This window comes from Pelodiscus sinensis, chromosome 17 (genome assembly GCF_052426305.1).
Source record: "Pelodiscus sinensis isolate ZL-2025 chromosome 17, ASM5242630v1, whole genome shotgun sequence".
NCBI lineage: Eukaryota > Metazoa > Chordata > Testudines > Trionychidae > Pelodiscus > Pelodiscus sinensis.
In genome coordinates this window covers 25,912,205-25,938,970 of record NC_143068.1, presented here as the reverse complement: position 1 = coordinate 25,938,970, position 26,766 = coordinate 25,912,205, and the positions used below count along the sequence as shown (strand labels likewise).

At 45.1% G+C, this 26,766-nt stretch overlaps 2 protein-coding genes across 2 annotated transcripts in view; both read right to left on the bottom strand.

Annotated features, from left to right (window-relative positions):
* Nucleotides 1–2,729, bottom strand: part of PABPC1L (poly(A) binding protein cytoplasmic 1 like) — a 37,392-nt gene extending 34,663 nt beyond the window's left edge. The window contains exon 1 of the mRNA XM_075901264.2: nt 2,635–2,729. The gene's annotated coding sequence lies outside the window, so the exon portion shown is untranslated. The remainder of the gene's footprint in view (nt 1–2,634) is intronic.
* On the bottom strand, nt 237–24,710 carry YWHAB (tyrosine 3-monooxygenase/tryptophan 5-monooxygenase activation protein beta). Its single transcript, XM_075901272.2, has 6 exons — nt 24,552–24,710; nt 8,553–8,854; nt 7,590–7,713; nt 4,233–4,396; nt 2,635–2,730; nt 237–2,110 (listed from the first exon to the last, which is right to left on the bottom strand). The coding sequence occupies exons 2-6, from the start codon at nt 8,844–8,846 to the stop codon at nt 2,054–2,056; spliced, it is 735 nt and encodes a 244-aa protein (XP_075757387.1). The 5' UTR covers nt 8,847–8,854; nt 24,552–24,710; the 3' UTR covers nt 237–2,053.
* Between the last annotated feature and the right edge of the window lie 2,056 nt (nt 24,711–26,766).

Here is a 26,766-nt window from a genome sequence, read left to right as displayed (position 1 = left end):
ATGGACATCAAGCAACAGAACCAGTGGCGGTCTCTACTACAAAGTGAGTGGTGTAGCAGAGGGTTTTTCATTTTCTTAGTGAAAGGAATGAGTTAAATATTTGTACCACTTAATTCCGTAAGAGTCAACAAGTCACACAAAAGTCCAAATTCTGGACATAACTATAATGGAGGTGGTGATTCTACTACCACAGTTTTCTGTTGCCACAAGTGTGACAAAGATAACAGACCACAAGGAACTGATAAAATTTTTTATTCACTTTTGAATTTTTACACTTCCTGATTATTTTGTGTAAGGTGAAACTAGAACTTTTTAAAAGACATACACAAATCTAGTACATCAATAACCAGGTATTTCTTTTTGCTATACTATTCTCACAACCACGTGTGCTAGCAATATAACCGTCACAGAAGCAAACTTTAGGCAGAATACTGGTCAGTAAAAACAAAGCAAAAAGAGCTACCAGATATACAGACAGGCTCGGTTCCACATTCATCACTACTGCATTTACCAAGCGCCAAGTATTAACTGCACTATTTGTTCAGCTAGTAGAGGGGAGTTTTAAAATCAGTGCATGAAATTCTCTCTCCAGCAGACAGAGGGATAGACAAACAGATGGATTCTACAGCTAGATGAAATGGTAGAGGGATGATATTGCGAGACTTATAGATGACTAATCCTAATCTTTTTCACTGCATTATTCATGCAACTCTTATTAAGTCTTATTTGATTGGACCTGTTTGAGAACACAACTAAATGAGAACATTTAGAGTTCTAATATCACAAGTTCCTAATAAGCATTACAAATGTGTAGGCCTGCATTCCAGTAAGAAATAGCGGGAAATCTTGAAAATTTAAGCCAGATCCTTGTATTACTTAAAAGTGGCAGATGTTAAGAGCTGAAGTCTATAGCAGCACTGGCAACTCTCAAACATTTCAATGAGAGACCTGCCCACTAGCACACTCATGTCTTTCCATCACCCTCATATCACCTTTAATCCACAAATAATGGAACGTATGTATATAGGAGTCCAGAATTTTTTTTTAATGAAGTTTAAAAGCAGGTGAGAGGGTGAGGATGAACATCAATTCAATGGGAGGAAGATTTCAATAAAGTGAAAGATGGCAGATATTAGAAATATTTCTAGATAGAATTCAGAGTGGGAATACCAAAGGAGATTTTAATTCTCCTAAGTGAAATGCAATGTTGGCATTATTTTACTCTAAACATTATTATCCAAAAACTAATAAGGCCATTTATACAATATTAGTCTTTTCCTGTTGCAAGTTGACAATAGTGCACCAAGAAATCTCACTACTAAAGAACAGTCCAAGTTATAACTAGCTAATTTATTGCTGTGGGAAGGGGGTTTAAGTCATGCATATTATATGAGCACTGGATCATTTTTCAAAGTCAAACCCTAATTACTTGTAAATGTAATTTGGAAATCAGGCTACTATACTCCCAAAAAACTGAATCCTCAGAAAAGTAAGATTACTAAAAGTGAGCTTTTGACTGAAAGTGGTGCACCAAACTTGGTTAAAATGTCTATAGAGTGTGCCTGTTAAACTAACTCACTGAAGTGTGTTACTGAACTGGAATGCCACACAATGGATTGCTCTCCTTCCATGCTCCAGTGTCACAATATAATTTTAATAACTTTCTGTACAACTTTACAACAGAATTGTACTTCGACTATTGAGAGCCAGATTAATCTTTCCAGAGTTACATAATTAATGTCTAGTTTCTACCAGGAAGAGTTTTGTAAAGTCAACTGCAATCACAAAACCCATAATCACAGTGTTGAGTTAAAAATATAAACACGGTAATCATAACTGCAAATATTCATGATCAGAAAGTTCAGAATGCAGTTGTATAACCAATCTCCGTTTTAAGTACACAAAACACCAACCAATTGTTTTTACCCCACAGACAGTTTTTGCTACGTTGAGGTTGTGAAAGTCGATGTACTATTCTTTTTGCTTGTCGCACAAAGGGATATATGTGTAGGATACAGAGTGACATTGAACATATAGTGAAGCGTGACAGCCATTAGTTCTCTCCCTCCCCAGCATCCCCTTCATCTCCCTGGTTTTCCGATGTCCATAGCTGTAAGAAAATACAAACACATGTTTATGCTGAAAGCATGCAGTTAATTACATTGTCAGGAAAGGGGAGATGGGGTAATTAGCTGTAGGTTGTGCAATTTTCTTAATGGAAGAGTATTACATGATAAATTTAGTGGCAAAGAATTAGGAACTAAAACCAGAAGGCTGGATGGAGGCTTAGGAACAGAAAGCAAATGAAGCTTACAGGCAATACGCACTAGAGAAAAGGTAGCTTTTGGGAAGCTGTCAACAAAGTGCACCTTTCAACGACAACAGATTGCAGAAAGGCTTAGTGACTTGTGCTAGTGCAGTAACAATGTTGATGCAACATACAAAGGATTTGGCTCTCAGATAGGTCCAATTACATCAAGTTGGTGTGGTTGTTTCTCCAGAAGAGAAGTGGCTTGTAAAGCAGAGAAACATACAAAACGTCTCATGATAAAGCCTACTTATTGGAGCCTGAAAGTATAACATTTACAACCGTGACAAGTTTAAAATATAGCAGTTTGTTCCAATGATACTTACAGTAAGGTTGTCCCTAAGTAGTTGCATGATCAGAGTGCTGTCTTTGTAAGACTCTTCATTCAGTGTGTCCAGCTCAGCTATTGCTTCATCAAAAGCCTGAAATGGGCAAGACAGTTTAACAGAACAGACAGATTCTCATTCTGTGCTCATTTGTATTCAGTTTCATTTACATAAATTTCCGATTTTACATTTAAGATTCAGTGACTGACTAGGAGTATTTTTCCCTGTCTAAAGAAAGTACCACATACAGGCTCAACTGCAATTAAGTGAAGACTAGGCCACTAGCCAAATGGAAGAATTCCATTCCATTATATGAGTTTTAAGAGTAATTCTTGGACCAGCCTTACTTCCCAGGCCAGTATAAAACACTCAAGAAATGAGAGTGCTTACTCCCACAGAATGGACTGCTTCAAAGGCTCAAAAGCAATCCAGCCACTCTATTGAAGAGTAGCATTGTCAGACAAGTTCCTTAGCGTGTCTTCACTAAAAATGGAGTACTCAAAGGTTTGAATGAGTGGTGAGGGCATGTATGAATAAGGCTGAAAAACTAGAGGTATCTTCAGGGTCATACCGGCTGCACATAGGAAGACAACTGAAGAAATAGGAAACAGTCTGACAGTGGAAGGAACAATGTACTTTCCACTAAACACCAATATGACCACAGTTGCAACCAACTTTTTATAAAATCTTCTATCATAGTTCATGTAGCCTGTTTGACAACTACCATGAAATAGAAATATACTTAAATAGAAAAAGGGCCTATCACAAACGTACACACATTTCTTAAACAGATTGAGGCCAGTAACTTAAAAAGCAGAACAGTAGCAAGTGCAGTGCAAGTGAAAATCTCTTCTTGATACAAAATACTAGGACCCAAAACAAAGTGCACTCTATGTATATGCTCACTAACTCCTAAGCAGTTACTTGACAGCTTTCAATTGAAGTAAGTGGAGGTGAAATAACAGAAATACCACATGGAGCTATTCAGCTCTCAGAGATTTGGTGGAATTTCAAGGAAAGATTAAGGACAAAATTAACTCACTGGTCATTTATTTGAGCACAATTAAACCATCAAAGAGTTTGCCACACCAATGAAACCAAAATGGTTCTGGCCTCTGAAGAGAAATTGGATGTTTCAGAAGAGCACTCAAGTCATACTGGAGAAACTGACATCAAATTTTTGAAACATGTTCCACTAAAGACTGTGTTAGTTTCAGTTTTAGAAGCGCTAGATTAATGCAACCATTTTTAAATTTCCAAAGCAAGTCATTTCTGGGAGAATTCTGTGAAAGTGTGAAGAGAGAAGCTTGTTTTATTTCTCACAAGGCCACTTTCAATAGTCAACTGACTAGTATGCCTTTGCTAGCTTATGTGGAAAGATATTAAGATACAGATATTAGTGTGAAAGAAGGCCAGCACCTCTGAGGCATGCATCCTCTTTACGACAGATTCTCCTTAAGGAGTATTCTATTTGCTTTTAGAAGAATAAAATCACTCAAAAGTATCTTCAGGAGGTACCACTGTACACATTTAATAGTTTTCACCTTAAGTAATTTCCTCCCCTTTCCCCACACAAAAATTCCAGTAAGTCTACTTACCGTCTTTGCCAGACTACAGGCTTTTTCAGGGGAATTTAATATCTCATAGTAAAAGACAGAGAAATTGAGAGCCAGACCAAGCCGAATGGGATGTGTAGGTTGCATCTCTTTCTTGCTAATTTCAAATGCTTCCTGGTAAGCCTGCTGAGAGTTTGATACCGTTGCTGCAAAAAGCGATTTCAGTAAGATTAATGCATGATAAGTCACTGCATCTCCTATCTTGTGTATAAGGCACAGTTTATTAACACGTTGGTCTGGACAATTTAGGAACTTCTGACATCAGGTAAATTCCAATTAGAAGATTAATAAATACCTACATGTAAAAAAAACAAGCACAAAGGAATTTTTCAATAATTTTAATCATAAAAACTTAGCAATATAAATGCAGGACTGCTCACAAGATTAAAAATGCAACGATTCATATAAAAATTAAAAAAAAATCAAATATAGTCCTATGGTTAGTGCTGCCAAACTGCATTGTGTTTAAAAGCTAAAAGCCAACAGAAAAACAGGAAATAGTTCTGGAAAATAAATGCTGACAAACGAACTTGGGAGTGGAATTGTCTAATGAGCCATCCTTAATGCTTCTGAGAAGGAAGCGTTCAAAAGGTAACTTCAGTCCTGAGCTCCCTGGGTTAAAAATTGGGAGAATACTGGAAATGTGACTGCTCCTTCCCCAGGCTGATGGGCTCTAGAACAGTGGTGGGCAACATTGGGGTTCTGTGTGGGCTGAGACATGTCTTGTTTACTGTTGCAAGATTACACTGTTTTCCATCCGTGTAGCTTTTTCCTACTGGTATTACTAAACAGACATGTACTTAAATAAAGCAAGAGCACACGAAGTGGAGTGCATGCTAATTGCAAGCAACGTTGACTGACAGCTGTGCACTCCCTCTAATCAAAGTGCTGCTTTGGTTCAGTTGACACACCACAATTCTAGGTGCACAAATACAAATCAGCAAAACTAACCTACCCGGGGAGACCATCTTGGTAATGATAATTTTGCAGCCCACTGAGATGGAGGGCCATTCACACTGCCCACTGCTGCCTGAGAATGACCATCTAGCCTAGTGTTTCCCAATTGGTGCTCTGCAGAACCCTGGGGTTCCATGAAGCAAAAGTAAGGGTTCCGTGAGAACCTGGCACTCCCCCGCTCCCTCTTAAAGAGACAGAGGCAAATCTCCATGGGTTTTTTTTTTTTGCTCAAGAAATCACAGTGTGACTAATTTTTTTTTTTTTTGGCCTCGGAACCTAGGGGTTCCTTGACATTCTTTCAAGCCAAAAAGGGTTCTGTGGCCAAATAAAATTGGGAAACACTGGTCTAGCCCTATGATCCTATTCCATGATCTGCACTGACTGCCCACTAATTTGTAGGAAGAGTTCAAGGTGTCAGTTTTTAACAAGGTAAAGGTCTCTAGGTTAAGACTTCAGAGTCCACCTATCAAAATGTGTTACCAATCAGTGAAGTTATTTCAGAAAGATCCCTTGATATAATCAGGAAGGTGTTACTGGCAGGACATTTTCCAACACATTTGTCTTCTCCAGCTACCAGAGCCTGGATTTGCTGAACTTTTGGACAGGTAGCAAAGCCTTTTCAGGCATGGGATAGGAGACGTTTGGGGACAGAGTAAGCTGAGAGATGGCAATGTGCTTGGCATGGTGTTAGAACCCACCTTTTTGGGGGGGGTTACCGGTGTTGATCACTGCTGTGACACTGGCAGATTATGTTCCAGCTCTCACGCCAAAGCCTCAGGTCTAGTCACCTGTACATTATTATTGATCATAGTGATTGTTAAAGGTATAAGTGTATATTTAGTTTACATGAAGTTTAAACATCAATTGGATGTTACTGGCATTGTTTGCACTCATCTGTATCCTGTTATAATGAAATAGACAACATTGACATTGTGTAGAGTCTCATAACTAAATGCCATCAATTGAGAAAGAAGCCTTATGGACTGCAAATGAAGAACTAACAGAAAAGAGCTAACTTCAAAAGCTAGTGGTCATTGTATGTGGTGATAAGAGGTCAAAGACTCAAAATACATTCCTCACGGTCATAAAAAAACCCATGTGGGTAGTGACACTGTCAGCTTGTTTTCTGAGATAAGCTCTCTGATGGAAAGATCCTGGACGTTTGGACATGTACAGGCAAGTGTACCAGATTCAAAGCAGAGATCCACAGAAACCACCTGGGTATCCTGAAGAGACTTTTTGGAAACTGTCAGTTTATTACATCACTACTACCATTTGGACTTACAAACTGACTCACCTCTGCATATTTTATACCTGTTTTAATGTCTCAATAGCTCATCTCCTTTTCTTAGCTAATAAAAGCTTTAGTCAATTTTATATATATGTGTATATATATATATATATATATATATTTATTAGAGTGTGGCTATTTACATGTCTGAGTCAATTTGTTCAAGAGCCCCTCCTAAACAGTAGGGGCTAAAGCTACCAAATTTGGGATGCAGCTTCATCTTCCTTACTTAATGCAAAGTCAGGGTTTGGTTGTCCCAGGAGAACTGGAAGCCTGCGAGAAAAGGGCAGTTTTCCATAACGTGCAAAGGGAGGGGCTGCTATTTGGAAGGACACAATAGGAATGTGGCCACTGGGGACAGCAGACCCGTAGGGGAGAGCTATCTGCAGTGGCCACTGGGTACAGCAAGCCATATCACCAAGGGAGTGGACAGCAGAGCCGGGGCTTCGCCATCTTGCCTACTAGAACACTGAATAAGTAGCATCCCCTTCCCTCAACTCTCTTCCCCTGCCCTGGTCCTTAGCTGCAGGGAGAGGTTTGGGGAGGGGCAAGAAAAAGACCCCTGGTGGGCAGGTGAGGGAGGATGGACGAGAAAAGGGCTGTGCCAGATGGGACCTCCCACCCTGAGCCCCTTTGTCAAGGCCCTGCCCTGAGTCCTGCACCCCTACAGCACCAGCCCTCTCCCCTGAAGGGCCTGGGCAGCACCAAGTAAGACTGCTAGTTTGTTTATACACAACTGGCAATCAACATTGCCTTTGGTGTAAGATCTAGAATAGGACCGAGAACCCCCTTAGGTGGTGTGATTTTTGATTTAAGAAAGCTTTTTGTGGCAAAGTCTAAAGGTCTGTGACTCCATGTAAGACTGTTACAGTGATCCACTAGTTCACATTTGTCCCTGGCTTGGTGAAATCTAATTATAGAGCACACCATCAGGCGGAGGTGCCTGCCCTTTTCAGCACTCCAGACAGCATGACAAGAACATTCCCGCTGAACACAGAAACATATCTCTTCATACTTCATTCTGCTTTGTAGCTATGTGACTCCTGATAAGCTTTGTATATACACATCTAAAAGATTTTAACTCCACCTACTTTGTTTGCTGTCCCCAGATGCCACCTCTGAAAGATATCTGAAGTAATCGCCTTTCATTTTCAAATAGAAGACCTTGCTTTCTGGCTGTGTGGCATTGACAATAAGGTACTTATCCAGGAGTTCCTGAAAGAGGAAGTATCACAGAAATTCACACATGTATTTGTCCGGGGGAAAAAAATCAAATCACGGGAGTGATAAACTTTAACTATCATGGTAAGCATTTAACATGCAGATGCAATTTCTAAGTGCTTATTGGTGAATGGTCCCAGTTAACTGCAACACTCCCCTTCCCCGCACATGCTCTGCATTTAAAACTTGAACTGGCAGGCTGGCTCAGTCCTCGCCTGCTAGTCTGAGTTTTAAACGGAAGAGAATACAAGAAGCCAGCTTCACTAGGCATGCAAGCAACTAGTCGATCATCAGATAAGCAAATGCTTACTGGATAGCTGATTAGTCACTCCCCGACTGCCTCTATCAGAGAGAGGCAGCAAAGGGGGGGAGAGGAAGCAGGAGCTGGTGATGGGGGGGAACCAGTAAAGCCAGTTCCCCCCAGCACCATCTCCAGGATGCTGCCTGCCCCTCCTCCCCTGCTTCTATCAGAGGCAGCAGGAGGGGGTGGGGGGAAGGGGATAGGGGACACTGCTGTGAAGCAGTCCCTGTCCACAGGGGTCCCAGTGGTGATCTGGACACTGAATACAGTTACATAAAAGAAACTAAAATGCTCAGTTACTAAACCCAAGTTCTTTAGCCAAATCCTTAAGAAATTATCTTCCTGCCTGGACCTTTAGCATCTCAGATAAGTGAGGAACAGGACTCAAAAATGGTTGCAAAAGGAATGAGCACCAGGAACCCTCCTGTATCTGTGTTTCTCTACCTGCGAGATTGAGACAATCAACCCTGATATTGTCCCGGGCAATTGCTGCAATGCTAACTGCTGTTATTTTTTCATCTTGGATTATTACCAGAACATCGTTGCAGATATCCTGCAATTCAGCCTCAATTTTCTCACGATACTCTCTTCCCATTTGCTGTTTCTTCTCATTCCTCTCTGTTTTCTGTTCAATGCTGGATATTACACGCCAGGAAGAGCGACGGGCACCAACCACATTCTTATAGGCAACAGAGAGTAGATTCCTTTCTTCATTGGACAGTTCATGTCCTTGCTCAGTGACAGCCTTCATAGCAGCAGCCATGTCATCATAGCGCTCAGCCTGTTCAGCCAACTTGGCTTTCTGTACCAGCTCGCTTTTATCCATGGCTATTCCTTGAAAGGAGAGAAAAAAAATTCTCGATTGCACAGTCTGTAGAAAGTGAATGAAAGGTAAAGGGATGTGGTATAAGTCATGATGATTAATAAGTGGGAAGTCTGTCTTCTTCATGATCAATGTACAGGCTGAACCTCTCTAGTCCAGCGACCTGGGGACTTGACTGGCATTGAACCACAGTATTTGCTGGACTCCAGGAGGTCAATACCAGGGACGTTAAAATTAGTTTATTCAAGTAAACGTGTAACCGCTGAATTTTTCCAGCAGTTACGTGTTTACATGCTGGGGGAGAGGGTGTCCTCCGTCAGTTCCTGCTTGACCCCTTGCTGCTGCTTCCTGCATGCCCCCCATGCTGCTGACTAAAATCATACTGGACCACAGATGTTGCCCGAACCAGAGGTTCAATCTGAAGTGAATTACTACCAGGAATTTAACTTTGTATTTTGGTTGTTTCACTAAGAGCAGCACCTTCTGATACATTTAAGAATCACAATTAATTACTCTCCCGGAAGAACCTAAACATTATCCTCTCAAATGTGAGATTAATACTGATGTCCAATCATATATCTTTCCTCCAAACAGATTTCTCCAATCCTCTCTGTCATGATACCATGTCCCCAATCTAACATCACCAGAAGTCTGAGAGGAATGGCTATATGTTCAAACACTTGCCAAACAGAAAGCCAGAACTTTTTCATGTTATTGTATCTTCCAGTACTCTTCATGACAGAAATAATGTTCTTAAAGCAGGAGTATCTAAAATACTGGACAGCTCCTGCTGTCATTGAACAGCCCAGCCCTCCTTTACTTTGATGTAACACAATGTTTTTGTGGATACTTCCAAAACAGCAAAAGAAAGCTAGCATTTGGTGCCAGAGATAATGTTTTTATACTGCCATGCCAGGAACATTATTTCTTATATCTGTGTTTTTCTCTGCACATGAGATTTTTGAGACAAGCAACCCTGATATCTTGCAGCATTTTCAGAGTCAACCATATTTTAATACATAGATTGAAGGAGAATGCAATTGTAAAACAATAGAAAGAAAGACATTCATTTTTTTTTAAATGCAATTTAACAGCTGGGTCAAAAGGTCAGATATATACTGTGTGACTAGCCAATTCTCCACTGAGCACAGTTTAAGAATGTATGCCTTATGACAATGGATGGTGAAGTTAGTAAGGAAAATGGCTTTTCCTCACGGCTATGTTCTGTGTCTGCAAAGCACAATGGTGACATGATACATCTACGCCTAAACAAAGGACTTGTGTGGCATGTGCATAGTCACTTTATTGATTTGCCTGTTCTGTGAGCCATTGGATCAATACAGATTTGTTTCTGAAAGAAGCCGCCCTAGAAAATGGGAATCATCCTGCACACATGTAATTAAAGTTCTGCACTACGTCTAATTCTGTTCCAAACACAGCTTTTTAGAGAGAGACAGACAGATTCTACTGATTTAATGTGCCAAACTGATATTAAGATTGCAACTCTCGCCTAAGACATTAACTCACATTACTTCACTATCATAGCTCTATCTTTACCAGTCTACTCTAGGGAGACTCCAAGTCAGCTCATCACTGACCCTGCCAAGGAACCACCAGGTTTTGTCTGTCAGAAAGATGGTGCAGATTGAGTCACATCAGACATTTCATGGGAGATCAAGTGTAAATTTGATACAGATGCAGATACATATTGGTAGTCATTGCTACTAGGGATGTGAATGGTTAACCAGTAAGCACCACCCTGACAAGGTGATGCTGACCGGTTGCAGTTAACCGGTAGGGGCTGGAGCAGCCACCCCACCCCTTGCCTTCTGTGGCAGGCCTGGCCCAGGCACACTGGGAGTGGGGGTGTTCCAGCCTGCCTCCAGATGGGATTTTACATCCCTAAAGACTATCTACCCAAACTATACAAAAGATGACTCCAAATAAGGGTGCCAGCTGAGACAGGATTTTTTATAATGCACACACTTAAGCTACATTTTCTAGAGGTGTTATTTCCCTGCTCATACACACATGCTTGCGCTAGCTCTTACCGAGTACAGCTAGTATGAATAATGGTAGCAGAGGCATGACTTAGCCGTGACAAGTGAATACCCATGAGGTTCAGGTGGGCTTGTACTCAGAACAGCTAAGCCGGGCCTTCACTAGCACTTCCACTTCCACAGCTCCACTGCTATTTATATTTGCACTAGTTTGACAAGGGCTAGCACAAGTATGTATATGTGAGCAGGGGAATCAGACCCTTGAGATCACAGTGTAGACATGGCTTTAATAAATATACTGCTTAGAAAATTGTGAGCTGAAAAGACAGATCAAAGTTAAACATCTTTTGGTCATTATTATTACCAACATGAAATTTTCAGCAGTTACATGTTTTCATGCAGGGGAGGTGGGTTGCCAGGAGCCGGTGTGCATGGGAAGCCAGCTCCTTGCGCTGCCTCCTACTGCTTTTGCCCCTCAGGAGGAGAAGGGAGGATCTGATTGCCTGTAACCATGAACGTTAACTGGAGAGCCCAGGATCATTGGTTATTTGTTTACACTTTCACATCCCTGGTAGAGATGCAGTGCTCTGTATTCCAATTCAACACAGTCATCCACTGCCTTCTTACCACATCCCAAATTGCTATACTTTTAATTATGAAATGAATTCAGTTTACATGCTTAACACCGTAACTAATTCACAGCTGTGGACCCATCCTTTCACTCAATTGCCAAACTTCACTATTAATTTGAATATCAAAGTATGTCTGTATCAACAGTGTTTTATAGCATTTGAAAGCCAGTCACAAATATTAAAACATTCCAACTAACTGTCCGACTCCAATTTCCTCATAACCTGCACTGTAGCATTTTCACTGTAGTCACTTCTAGGTTTACCACAAGAAGTTTACACAATACCACTACCAAAGGATTGAGATTTTTGTTGTGAAAAATAGTCTGAATGCTGAAATTTAGAGACAAGTAGTTCTAAAACCATTTCCATGTTGTCGTTTTAAAAGTTTGCATTCTATTCTGTCTGTGCTTATCTGGTAGCACAGCACAAGTAGTGCTGTGAATCGTGAAAATATCACCTGTGTAGAATTCACATTAGGAACTGTGGAAGGTTTATTAATATGATGCTAACTAGGAATGTCAATGTGTAGAGCCTAGGGTTATCAGTTAATCTTGTTGACTACATGCCTCCCACCCCATCCCCCCCAGCTGCTGCCAGATCTGCCTGCTCCCAACTTAAAAGCCAGTTCACCCCAGCACCAGCTCCACAGTGCCACTTGCCCTCCCCTATACAGCTGCCTCTATGGGGTCGGATTCTCCCTGCTGACCGAGGCTGCTCTAGCATCTCTCAGAGCAGCCTCTGCCTGCAGTGAGCCTGGGCCTGCCACAAACAGAAGCTGTTCCACATCAGCAGCCCTGCTCGTGGGGGGGGGAGGAGGGGGGGAGCTGAACTTCCCACAGACAGGGGCTATTGTTGTGGAGCAGCCTCTGTCCTTGGGGAGCTCAGACCCCCCCGCAGTCAGGGGCTACTGCAACAAGAGTATGCAGTGCTGTTTAAAAAACAAATCTAATAAGAATTCAAATACCGTCAAGTTTTCTTCCAATAAGTAAGGTATCGCCACACACCAAAATGTGAGTACCATGGCAGTACTCACCTACCATCACTCTCACTCAAGGTTTTGCTGTATAAAGGAACACTGTTAGTGTCTTGATTCTCCACCGCTTACCTTGTTAGAAGCTTGGAGAAGGGCTTTGCAGAGCTATGATGGCTTGGGCTCCATAAGAAGGAAGTGTTTGCCAGAAGGAAAAAAAACACAAGGAAAGTAGTAATGTTTGGGGGGGAAAAAGCCACTATCAGCTGTAGCTGGTCCCTCCCATAAAGGAGCTGAAAGCTATGTCCTTCCTAACAGATTAGTGTGCCACAGCCTAGAACACATCCCTAGGATGCCTGTAAAATAAGCTGCATATGTTCTTAGGCTACAAGTGAAAGTCATCAGCAGCAATTATCTGCCACTAACAGCAGTACATTCAATGACAATGGTAGTGGGGTAGTGACAGGAATTGTATAATGCAGTGGTTCTCAAGAACTTTTAGGCCCGTGGTCTACCCCACTCATCATAAATCTTTCCATGGCCCACCAGCCCACCAATGATGACAAAATGAGTGTAGGAGGGGATAGAGTTGCAAGGTCTGAGCAGGAAGGAGGGTGCAGGTGCAGGCTCGGGGTAGGGAGTCTGGCCAGGAGGCTGGGTGCAGGAGCAGGTGGAGGATAGCAGGTCTGGTTGAAAGGGAGCACGCAGGGATAGGGGTGCAGTGTCTTGGTGGTGGGGGGGAGACTGATGGTAGTGTGGGGCTGGGGCATGAGGGGGATGGGGGCACTTCTCTGGCTCTGCACCCCCAGGCACTGCTTCCTGCTGCTCCTATTGGCGAGGATTCCAGCCAATGGGAGCAGCAGAGAAAACCTCCAGGCAAGCAGTTTCCTGTACTGCTGTTCCCCCAGCTGGGGTGCTGAGAAGCACCAGCATGCAGAATTGTTTCCTCCCCCAGAAAAGGAGCCAGTACTAGCATTTTAACCTTGCAGGGGGAGAGAGAACTGGAATGCTAGCATGGGCTTCTCACTGGGGGGGGGGGGGGGGGGCGAGGGGGGGGGAAGAGAAGGGAGATGGGGAGAGTCCCAAAGCCTACAGCCCACCTCCAAGATCACAGACCACTAGTGGTCCTCGGACCACACTGAGAGCCACTGGTCTAATGTAATCATGATACTTTTTACAAGTCACAACCAGCAGATCTAGAGAAGTGATTATTCTCCTTTATTCGGCTCTAGTGAGGACATCTGAAGTATTGTATCCTATCTAAAAATCTAAAAGGAGTTATATATAAAGTGAAAACTAGGCCAAATTACAAAGGATGAATATTCACACACACAGGTACGCAGGGGCAAGATTAGAAAGGCAAAGGCACAAAGTGAGCTCAACCTAGCTAGACATAAAGGGTAACAAGACGACATTCTACAAATATATTAGAAGCAAGAGGAAGACACCAACGACACAGTAGGCCCACTGCTCAGTGAAGCAGGAGAAAACAACAGGAAACTTGGAAATGGCAGATGTGGTTAACCACTTTTCTTTCTGTTTTCACTAAGAAGTTTGATGGTGATAGGATGCCTAACAGTGAATACTAGTGGAAATGGGATAGGTTTAGAAGTTAAAATAAAAAAAGAACGAGTTAAAAATTACTTAGAAAAGTTAGTTGCCCTCAAGTCACAAGGGCCTGATGAAATGTATCCTAGAATAGTCCAAGGAGCAGATAAAGGAGGTCTCTGAGTCTTCAGCTATCGTCTTTGGAAAATCATGGAAGTTGGGAGAGATTCCAGAAGACTGGAAAAGGGCAAATTAGTGCCAATCTATAAAAAGGGAAATAAGAACAATCCATGAAACTACAGACCAGTCAATTTAACTTTGATGCCAGGGAAGATAATGGAGCAAGTAATTAAGGAATTCATCTACAAACATCTGGAAGATAGTAAGGTGATAGGTAACAGTCAGCATGGATTTGTAAAGAACAAATCATGTCAAACCAATCTGATAGCTTTCTTTGATAGGATAACAAGTCTTGTGGATAAGGAAGAAGCGGTGGACATGGTATACCTAGACTTCAGAAAATCATTTTATATGGTCTCACATTACCTTTCTATCAATAAACTAGGGAAATACAACTTAGATGGGGCTACTATAAAGTGGGTGGTCCATAACTGGCTGGATAACCATTCTCAGAGAGTAGTTATTAACAGTTCACAATCATGCTGAAAGGGCATAACAAGTGGGGTTCCACAAGGGTCTGTTTTGGGACTGGCTCTGTTCAATATCTTCATCAACAATTTAGATGATGGCATAAAGAGTACGATTATTAAGTTTGCAGATGATACCAAGCAGGGAGGGGTTGCAAATGCTTTGCAGAATAGGGTCAAAATTCAAAATGATCTAGACAAATTGGAGAAATGGTCTGAAGTAAATAGGATGAAATTTAATAAAGACAAATGCCAAGTATTCCACTTCGGAAGGAACGATCAGGTTCACACATATAGGAATGAGAAATGATTGTCTAAGAAGGAGTACTACAGAAAGGGATTTAGGGGTCATAGTGGACCACAAGCTAAACAGGAGTCAACAGTGAGACTTTAAAAAAAAGCGCGCAGCAGCAAACGTGATTCTGGGATGCATTAACAGGAGTGTTGTGAGCAAGACACGAGAAGTCATTCTTCCACTCTATGCTGATTAGGCCTCAATTGGAGTACTGTGTCCAGTTCTGGGCACTACATTTCAAGAAAGATGTGAAGAAATTGGAGCAGGTCCAGAGAAGAGCAACAAAAAAGATGAAAGGTCTAAGAAAACGACCTATGAAGGAAGACTGAAAGAATTGGGCGTGTTTAGTTTAGAAAAGAGAAAACAGAGGGGACAGGATAGCCGTTTTCAAGTATCTAAAAGGGTGTTACAAGGAAGAGGGAAAAAAAATTGTTCTCCTTGGCCTCTGATGTTAGGACAAGAAACAATGGGCTTAAATTGCAGCAAATGAGGTTTAGTCTGGACATTAGGAAAAAGTTCCTAATTGTCCGGGAGGTTAAATACTGGAATAAATTGCCTAGGGAGGTTGTGGAATCTCCGTTAACTGGAGATATTTAAGAGCAGGTTAGATAGATATCCATCAGGGAAGATCTACAGTGCTTGTTCCTGCTGTGAGGGCAGGGGACTGGACTATGACCTCTCAAGGTCCCTTCCAGTACTAGTGTTCTATGATTCTGTGATTGTGGATCCTCCATTAGGGATGTTAAATATCGGTTAATTGAACAGTCGTGAAACCTCATGATTCTATTCTATAGTCCTGGGGGCAGGGCTGGTAGCCAGTGCACTCCAGCCTCACTCCCGAGGAGCTCCCTGCCACTCCATGCTGCTGCCTCTGTATCAGAAGCAGCAGCACAGAATGCTATGCAGGAACTGGTCCATGAGGGCAGCCAGGTTAAAAATCAGCTGCCCTTGTGGACCAGCTGCCTGATGCCTTGTGCTGCAGTCTCTGATCAAGAGGCAGCAGCACCCGGTGGCAGCAGCTCCTGTCTAGGGGGAGTCTGAGCTTCTAGACGTGGCATGAGCTGGAATTGAGCTCAGCTGCCTGCCCACCTGGCTCCTAATACTCCTTAAGTGCAGAGCAGCAGCAGGGGTAGGTCCTGGACCTGTTGCAAGCAAGGACTGAGCAAGGCTGCTGTCCAGCCTGCTAAAAAATTTACTGGCAGGGAGGGGAGGCAAATGCATGTAGTCTATAGCATTAACCTATAAGCTTTTGCTTATCGGTTAATCAACTACACTATTACATCCCTACCATCCATTACAAAAAGGATGTGGACACATTGTAGAGTGTCCAACAGAGGGTAACAAAAATGATTAGGGGGCTGGAGCACATGACTCATGAGGAGAGCCTGAAGGATTTCGGCTTAGTCTTCAGAAAAGAAAGGAAGAATTTGATAGCAGTCTAACTACCGGAAGGGGGGTTCCAAAGAGGGTGGAGAGAGCCTGTTCTCAGCAGTGACAGAATGAGGAGCAATGGCCTCAAGTTGCAGTGGGGAAGGTCTAGGTTGGACATTAGGAAAAACTATTTTACTAAGAGAGTGGTGAAGCACTGGAATGGGTTACCTAGGGAGGTGGTGGAATCTCCATCCCTAGATGTTTAAGTCATAGCTTGACAAAGCTCTGGCTACGATGATTTAGTTGGGGTTGGTCCTGCTTTGGGCAGAGGGTTGGACTCGATGACCTCCTGAGGTCTCTTCCAGCCTTATGATTCTATAAGAGTTTGATAACAAGGCTTTTTAGTTGCAAGTATAAGGTGTTCATATTTGAGATACTGCTTTTCAGATTTAAGAGCCTGCCAAACCAGGGCTTAGAACCCCTCCAAAAGGTAATGACTGGACACTAACTCTGATAAAGAATGCCAGCAAGCAGAACGTTGAAAGCCATTAAGGACTCGGACACCAGAACTCTGAATCTAACACTCTTGACTTCTCATTCCTGCGAACTGAGAAAAATCTCTAGAGCCTGTCTAGCCTCACTTCCAACACCGCAACCAGCTCAAGTAATCTTAAAGGAACTGACCTGTGTTCACAAGGAAATTAAAAGGTTTCAAGTGAGTTTGCCTGCTCATGTAGAGATGGCCTACCTTGGATTTCTTTAATTGTACAGCCTGAGAAATGTATCTGTAAAAGGCACTCATTTGTTTTCATGGGGAAGAGGTGGCTCTGTGGGAGCTGGTGCACAAGGAGAGCCAGCTTTTAAGCCACCTGCTGCCACCACCTTTCTGCTGCCTCTAATACAGAAGCAGCAACACAGGGGAGGGGCAGGTGGGAGCTGGTGCTCAGGGGTTCCCCCCACATTGATGCTTCTGATACAGAAGCGGGGGGAAGAGAAGAGGTAAGGCTTGTGTGATGGTTAACCAATGAGCACAGGCTTATCGGTCAACCATTTAAACCAATATGCTATCATATCTTTGTGAGGAGTGAGAGAAAGGCACAAGCATTTTAAAAATGGCACTCAAGGTCAAAGTAAACCCATAGGATTTGCAAGCAAGGACAAAGGGAATTTTGGATTTAGGGAATTTGGGATTTATGTATATTTTAATGACAGTTGCGAGATAAAATATTTAGCCGTTTCCGAACAGATTACAACAGTTCTATGAGAAATCGCATTTTAGGCCTAAGTTACTGGAGAAAAATCATAACTGCTTTTATAGACTTTATTGCTTCCAATCTTCAGGAACTAGTCAAAACTAACTGTCAAATCAGATCAGGCGTAACTGCATTTAAACACTGTAGAAAGCATATGAAAAACTGGCACTGAAAAATATCTGACTTACATAAGATATTGAACTGGAGAAACAGTACTAATAAATCTTCATTGTCCTGAAGTCGGCTTTCAATGACCTGTTCTTCTGACAACAGACGTTTTAATGCTTATGTTAAAATTAATAAACATTTCTCTACTAGAAAAGATTTGGGAAAGAAAGGAGTGCAATAACTGGTTTAACATACATCAATAAGGAGTCAGGCACAGTGGTCCCTCTAATTTTTCCTAACTGCGTAGAATACATTGTATGTCCACTGATATGGAGGGTGATATGTGACATCACCTTCATAATGGTGCACGCAACAAAATTCACATGGCAGTGGTGGGCCAGGCGGCTCAGGCATGGGGCAGAGGGTTGGGATGCAAGCGTGTAAGGGCTGAGGGTGCAGGCTTTGGGATGGAGCTGGGGGATGATGGACTCAGAGCTCGGGCAGAGGACTGGGGAGCCTGCGTATGAGGCTTCTGGCTGGGAGTGAAGGTTCTGAGGTGGGGCTGGCTGAGAGGTTTGGGGTAAAGGAGGGTGCTCCACAGCATTGTGAGGAGAGAGACTCCCTCAGCTCTCCTTCACAGAAGCACTTGGCCTGGCGGGGAGAGGCGCCTCTACCCACCACAGCAATTCTGGGGCTGCAGGATAGGGCCTCTCCCGTGGCCATAGCAGGTTCAAGCCAGGACTGGGTTGCAGCTGGAATAGAGGCTGCCCTGACCGCAGCTGAGTCCAAGACAAGACAGAGCTGTCCTGGCTGTGGCAAATCCAGCTCACAGCAAAGTTGTGGACAGGGCACACTTACCTTGCCACCACAGGTCTGGGCCAGCACTGGGTTGAAGCCACCCCGCCCAGGACACAGCAAGCTGAAGGCCAGGTTAAGTTGGGGCAGGGGAAAGAGGCAGCTTTCCCACAGCTGCAAGAAGTCCCCAGGCAGGTTCCTTGAGCACCTATGCAGCACTAAATACTGAGCTGCATGGCTTACAGGGAATTTTGTTCAGGCAGAAAGGTGAGTTAATACACTAACCTTTCACTCTGGGAGAAGTTAGTTTGAATCTAGATTTGATCACAAGTATAAGTTTGTTAGTTTTGGATCCATATGTGTTTATTCTCATCATAAAGCTATAAGGGTGTGTCTAGACTACATGGCTCCGTCGATGGAGCCATGTAGATTAGGTTTCTAGACATGGGGAAAGAAAGGGGCGATTTAAATAACCGCCGCTTCATTTACATCAAAATGGCTGCCGCGCTGTGCAGATCAGCTGTTTGGTGGCACAGCGTGGTAGTCTGGACGCTCCGCGGTCGAGCACCGCGGAGCATCCAGACTACCACGCTGTGCCGCCAAACAGCTGATCGGCACAGCGCGGCAGCCATTTTGATGTAAATGAAGCGGTGGTTATTTAAATCGCCCCTTTTTTTCCCCATGTCTAGAAACCTAATCTACATGGCTCCATCGACGGAGCCATGTAGTCTAGACACACCCTTATAGCTTTATGATGAGAATAAACACATATGGATCCAAAACTAACAAAGTTATTATTATTTAATCGCTGCTTCATTTCCCTTTTTTGAGTATTCTAATCTACATGGCTCCGTCAACGGAGCCATGTAGTCTAGACGCACCCTTAGATTTAAAACAGGAAGAACAGAATAATACTGGAGATCTTTGCAGATCTGCCTACTAAAAGTGAACAGCACTTCACGATCTTATTTGATTTTAGCTAGTGACATTAATGCAGCAATTCACCCCAAAATGAAAAATCTATATTAATGTCACATCCCACACTCCAGTTCCATAAATGTGGAGACTAGATGGGGATTCAAAAGGAGACTACTGCCCTCAAAACAAAGGGAAAAAGCTTCCGTCATGATTTAGTCATGTGCATGCTAATGCAGGAACAACTGCAGTATTGACAAGAGAGTTTGGATGATGAAGAGGATATCCACCATGCAGTGGTTCTCAACAGGCATCACTACTGATGGGTACCCTTTAAAGGGAATGGAATCAATGTGTTTCTCAGCTCCCAATGAATACAAGAACCTCCTTTGCCTTTCAATACCAGGTTTTTCACTTTGCTAGAGCTGTGTTTTTTATCTTGACCTAGGGATTTAGGAGTGGTGAGAAAGAACACTGGAAACTAAATATAGGCTACTCTCTGACATCAGCATTTCTCATTCATTTCCTTTCCTCAAAGGAAAAAAAATTCATCACTCCAAGTTAATGGAAAAATAAAGCGCTCACTTTTATATATTAGTAAAATGTGACATCAGGAAATTGTACCTTCCCAGTAAGATTTTACCCAAACAAAGAAAGCTAATTTCTCCTCTATCAAGAAGTCAAGATGACCAGTAATATTAGTAAGATGCTCTTTGCATATTTTATGGCTTTAAGCAGGCAGCAGAACACATGAAATATCCTCTCTGACCTTGTGTCATGCAGCCTCACTCTCTTCCAAAATCCTCAACAAAACATATCTTTCAGTTAGCTTTCCAATGTGACCACCACTGTAGGGTGACCAGATAGTAAATGTAAAAAAAATCAGTACAGGGGGTGGTGGGTGCATATACAAGACTAAACGCCAAATATCAGGACTATCTCTATAGAATTGGGGCATCTGTTCACACTAGTTCACACAAATGCTGCCCCAAATCTTCATTAAAATTTAGAAAAGACTGACAAATCTTATGCTTTCATTTCTGCACAGTCACCAGCCTATGCATACACAATCTTTTTCTCACCCCTTTTTTGTCATCTCTTGTTATGTTATTTACTTAGGGCTTGTCCTCACAAGGAAAGTCTGGTGAAATAAGCTAGGTTGTGAATTTAAAAGCCCAATTGCTATTCCACTCTTGCTCTGTATGTTAACACTTATTCCACACTAAGGGTACAAATACACAGCAGTCAGAAGGTGTAACTGAAACATACATGGGTAGAGCACTGCCCAACTACACAGTTTATCAGCACCTGACCCATGATCTGCAAAAATTATCTGCAGATATCCACATCCACAGATTTGAGGGCTCTACATGGTCTGAGGTTGGGAGAGAGCGACCTTCCAGTTAAGAAGTCACATGGACAGCTATGGGAAGCCCACGGGGATTTATGGCCTTTCGCTTGCCCTCTGCCAGGCGGGAAGCCTGAGGAATCGGAAACATAGCTGGAGGCTGCTCTCAGGCCCCCCTCTACTCTTCCATCCCAGGGCTCCATGAGTTCCCACAGTTCCCAGCCAGAGCAAGATGGGGGAGACCTGTGGAACCACCAGAGGGCTGCTCAGGCCCCCTACCCACAGCAGCTGGAGGGTCCACCATGGGTCCCCACAGCTGCTGCACAGCTCTCCCCAACCCAGCTCCAGCTGGGTGATAGCTGGGACTGGCAGTTGCAACTCAGTCATGGTAGAAATCAGCCAGACAGCTGTGCTGAGCCATGGCAGGCCCTCCACCTGCCCAGGGTAGGGAGCCCCAAGCAGCTCTTAGCCATATCCCTGCCCAGCTCAAGTGGAGGGATCCTGGCTCTCCACAGCTGCCAATGTAGCTCTTCCTGACCCAATTCTGGCCAGGAAGCAGCTTGGACCTGCAGCCCAGTCACAATAAGAACTAGGCAGGCAATTGTGTGTAAATGTAGCACACTTCACCTGCCCAGGATGGGGGGCCCAAGCAGTCCCTAGCCTGGGGCCTCGCCCCTCAGCCCCACTGCACAGTGTCCCTGATTCACAGTTCCACAGCCATGTGGAGGTGAAGGGACCCAGGCTCCCCACAACTACCAGGGCAGCTCTTCCAGAACTAGATTGGGTGGGAGGTGGGAAAGGGAGGACAAAGTTAAGAAAGGAGGGAAAGAAGTGCTGAGAGCTGCAGTCTGTCCACAGTAAGAGCCAGGCAGGCAGCTGTAGGGAGACAGGACAGACCCTCCAACCTACCCTGGGCAGGGGGCCTGAGCAGTGTCTGGCCTCAGTCTCTGCCCCCCAGGGCAGATGGAGGATCCCAACCCCAGTTCCTCACAGCTGCCTGAGAGGTTATCATCAGAGCCCTGCAAGAATACAAATTTTGTATCCGCATCTTTGTCATCTGCAGAAATGGTCCACAAATATCCACATCCATGGATATAAAAGCAGATACTTGCAGATTTGTAGGACTCTATGCATAAGCACACAGAAACTAGCTTTGATCTGGCTAATTAGCTAAAAATAACAACAGCCATATCAGCACAGGCTAGCCACTGAATGCAAGCCCTTTGGGAGTCTAGATATGTATTTGGGTGATGAGCCCATGCTACTGCGGTTTCACTGCTATATTTAGTGAGCCAGTTAGAGCCAGGTATGGCTACATGTGCTGCAGTCAAATCTCCTAATTGCTGGGGAGATGTACTTTAAAACAAGTCTTTTTGCAGTTAATTTAATCCACCTCTAAAGTGGATTAAGCAAAACTGAATCCCTACTGCAGAATATGAGCATCCACATGTGCAGCTAGTGGTGAACAGGTATTGTACATTATCTATTCTAGGCTATTTTCCCATGTAGACAAGTCCTTAGACTGTAAACTTTTTAGAGCAGGGACCTGTCATTTTGTTCAAACCATTGCGCATATTTATAGTGGTGTATAAATAAAGGACAGTTGCAATTGGAAACAGGAAGGCATACAATGTACTTAACAGGGTTAGATTTTTATTTCAGCTACCATAATCATTTCTGGCTAAAGTCCAGATGAAAGTAGTGAGTTTCCCAAAACCCTCTTCCCTCTGGTGTAAACTTCATGCAAAAATAAATGTTTATATTACAACAAATCACCTTCACTAATAAAAAGAATGTGAAAGTATTTACTTTACAGGATGGGATACAGGTTGTGGAAAAAATAAACAGCCATAGCACTGCAATGCTTTAGTTTTAATGTAATGTGCATTGGGACACTAGCCTTCACTCAAAACCTTACTTATATTGCACTCAGTCTCCTAGTCTATTTGAACACATAACGAAACCCACACACTTAACCTCCCCTGCTTAAAAGATACTGAGAATCAGAAGAGCAAGGATCTTTCTGGTCAGAAGAAGGTGCATTGACAAAACCAAGTGTGCAAATCTGCACTGGATCTTTTTTGCTTTAATGCTGTCTCACTTTATCCATTCCAAATTAATGCAAAAACTATGCATTATAAATACAAAATCCGAATATGATTATATGGTCAGGACACTTCATTTGCAATCAGCTACTTTGCCAGGTGTCTACCACTTTGGGATCTAAGAGACAAAAAATAAATGGTAAATAAATGATAAAAAATGGTGTTTTCTCCCTCTGGAAGAGGATGATGGTCTGTGTATGGTGGGGGGCGGGGGAGAAGAGGGAGAGAGGGGAAGAGTATGAATGTATACCTTCCAAGTTTTTTTAATGGTCTCTGTCATGCAGAGCTATCAAAAAGGATACAACCCCCTACATAAAGTGCAGTCAGGCACTTGGTGAGATCTCTGATTCAGATAACCTAACCACACCAAACCTATGAAAATTTCAGAGCCTTATAAATGTTTTCAAGCTATTTAAGTTACAAATACAGAATAATTTAGCTTTTAAAGTATTACATATCATTCAATTTGATTCTTGTTAGGAACATAATGTCGAAAAGATCACATCAAATAAATTACTAGTTTAACTGAAATCTTCATTTGGGACAGACTCTTACTTCCAGTACATTATGACAGCACTGATACTTGCACTAAACAAGATAACATCTGTAGATTATAACATCAAGGCAATTTATGGGGTTTTTCTTAAGAAATCCTACAGATTGTGCCTGATGCCTGAACCAATAGTCTTTCCTCTAATACCCTCCCTATGTTTCGTTCTGCTCTGTGCCACAGCAGAAGCTAGTGATAACACATAATATGCTACCTTTGTTACCTGTATTACTGGAACACCTAGGAGCCCTAGTGGTAGAGTAGGACTCCATTGGGTTTGGCAGCATAATGCCTGTGCACCCACACCTGTACAGGATTTTATAAAGATGCCAGGGATGCATCTTTACCTCCTCCCTATTTGTCAGAAACACCACCTGGAGTGGCTATGTGAAAAGGATGCTATGAAGTGCCATGAAAATGATTCACATCTCCCCAACCCAGCAAGGGATTTTAGTTAAGAATCATTTTCCTGCGCTGTAGGCATTGCCTGAATGGAGCAGCATGGCGAGGCTGCTGGGCATCAAGGCCCGCGGCAGAAGACCGCAGGGAGGCTTTGGACGCCAGGCCTAGAATCGGGTTGACCCCGACAAGGAGAGGCGCGTTTTCCAGCCGGCAGGAACCGATGGACCTCGGTCAGTCACGCCAAGGGAACAGCCCCTGCCAGCGACGGCTGCCGCACACAGGTGTGCGAGGCCAGTCTAGCCCTCGGGGGAGAAGGTGACTCAGCCTGGGTGGGGCACGGCGGGGAAGGCGGTGCCGCCAGTGCCAGCTCAGGCCCTGCAGCAGCCTGGGGGAGGGGAGCGGGTCACACCGTTACCTGGGCGGCTCCCCTTCCCCGCCCGGCTCCCCTAAGATACACGAGCTACTGCAGACGGGGGGGGGGGGAGAGCTGCGCCCCCGAACGAGCCCTCGGCAGCCCCGCGGCCTGCGAAGGCCTCCGCCCGCCCCTCCCGCCCGCGGGCCTTGCCGTCCCCGAGGGAGGAAGGGAGGAGCTGGGCCAGCGGAGGCTGGGGGACCTGCCCCCTCCTACTTCCGCGAGCCCTCGGGCCTGCCGGGCCGCGCAGCACCCACCTCCCCCACGGCGGGGGAGAGAGAAGGGGCGAGGCCCCTTCGCGGCTCCCAGCCCCCGTGCGCTGGCCCGACGCTGCGGGGCCGAGCCCGAGTCCCTCACCTGGCGGAAGGCTCACACCTCGGTCCCGGGCGGGTCAGGAGACTCCGAGCGCGGCGGCCCCTTCGCTACCACGCACACCCTGCGGCTCCAGCACCACTTCCGGCGCTAGCGCCACGCCCCTTCCGGCGGCCGGGCACGCCCCTTTCTCCCTATTGGGCCCGCGGGGCCGCGGTACTGGGTGCGTGTGGGGGCGGGGGGAGGAAAAAAACTTCTCGGCAGCTATGGCAACAGGGGAAGGGAGGGGCTAGTGCAGATGAGGGGCCCGAGTGGGGTTAGGGTCATAGGGGACGAGATAATGGGATAATTGGCGGGGGGGGGGCGGCTGAGAGGGGTTGGGGTAGTAGAGGGGGTGGGGTAGTGGGGCGGCTGAGAGGGGGGGGTGGGTGGGGTAGTGGGGCGGCTGAGAGGGGTTGGGGTAGTAGAGGGGGTGGGTCAGTGGGGCGGCTGAGAGGGGGGGTGGGGTAGTGGGGCGGCTGAGAGGGGGTGGGGTAGTGGGGCGGCTGAGGGGTGTGGAGTGGAGTAGAGGGGGTGGGTCAGTGGGGCGGCTGAGAGGGGTTGGGATAGTAGAGGGGGTGGGGTAGTGGGGCGGCTGAGAGGGGGTGGGGTAGTGGGGCGGCTGAGGGGTTGGAGTAGTAGAAGGGGTGGGTCAGTGGGGCGGCTGAGAAGGGTTGGGGTAGTAGAGGGGGTGGGTCAGTGGGGCGGCTGAGAGGGGTTGGGATAGTAGAGGGGGTGGGGTAGTGGGGCGGCTGAGAGGGGTGGGGTAGTGGGGCGGCTGAGAGGGGTTGGAGTAGTAGAGGGGGTGGGTCAGTGGGGCGGCTGAGAGGGGTTGGGATAGTAGAGGGGGTGGGTCAGTGGGGCGGCTGAGAGGGGTTAGGATAGTAGAGGGGGTGGGGTAGTGGGGCGGCTGAGGGGGTGGGGAGGGGGTGGGGTAGTGGGGCGGCTGAGAGGGGGGTTGGGGTAGTAGAGGGGGTGGGGTAGTGGGGCGGCTGAGAGGGGTTGGGGTAGTAGAGCGGGTGGGTCAGTGGGGCGGCTGAGAGGGGTTGGGGTAGTAGAGGGGGTGGGCCAGTGGGGCAGCTGAGAGGGGGTGGGGTAGTGGGGCGGCTGAGAGGGGTTGGGGTAGTAGAGCGGGTGAGGTAGTGGGGCGGCTGAGAGGGGTTGGGGTAGTAGAGGGGGTGGGTCAGTGGGGCAGCTGAGAGGGGTTGGGGTAGTAGAGCGGGTGGGTCAGTGGGGCGGCTGAGAGGGGTTGGGGTAGTAGAGGGGGTGGGGTAGTGGGGCGGCTGAGAGGGGTTTTGTAGTAGTGAGGAGTAGGAGGTTGACAGGGAATGGGCTAACAGGGAGGCTAAGTGGGGATGGGGTCACAGTGGATGGGTAATGGGGTAGTAGAGAGGGAAGAGTAGTCAGGGGCTGAGGGAATGGCACCGTTGAGACAAATTGGGAGATGAATGGGAGCTGACAACATTGATCTCCCAAACTCAGACCTGCTTTCTGAACATTGTTTTCAACATTGTCCCACTCCTGATCCTGCCCATGGCCACCCCCAATATCTGAATCTTGCTGCTTTTCCCCTCTCTGGCTATGTCTACACTCAGAGCTTCTTGCACAAGAAATATGAAATTAAAGCTAAGCGTGGAATATCGCTGAACCTCATTTGCATACCATTTTTGCAGAAGAATCTCTTGTGCCAGAAGGATCTGTCTACACTGCCCCTTCTTGCGCAACAAAAACCCTCTTGCACAATGCTGCTACACTGATTATTTTCAGGAATAAAGGCATTGCATAAGAGGGTTTTCTTGTGCTTGAAGGTGCAGTGTAGACAGCTCCTTCTGGCACAAGAGCCTCTTCTGCAAAAATGGCGGCTCATGAGGTACGCAAATGAGGCTCGGCAATATTCCACGCCTAGCCTCATTTGCATATTTCTCGCGCAAGGAGCTGCAAGTGTAGACATAGCCTTAGTGTTTCCGAACTCCAGCTTTTCCCCTCTGCTTGTGCCCCTCATTCTCTCCCATCTCAACTACCGTCTTCTCTTTTCTGGCCTCACCTTCTGCAACCCTGTTCCTCTCAGCTCCATTCAGAACACTGCTGCCAAACCATCTTTGGAGCTCAACTTTTTTATTGGGTTTCCCTCTCCCCACTCCCCATTTTCAAGTTCCTCCACTGGCTCCCCTTTTCCATCACATCAAACACAAGTTTAAAGTCTGTGCCCTCAAGGTTCTTT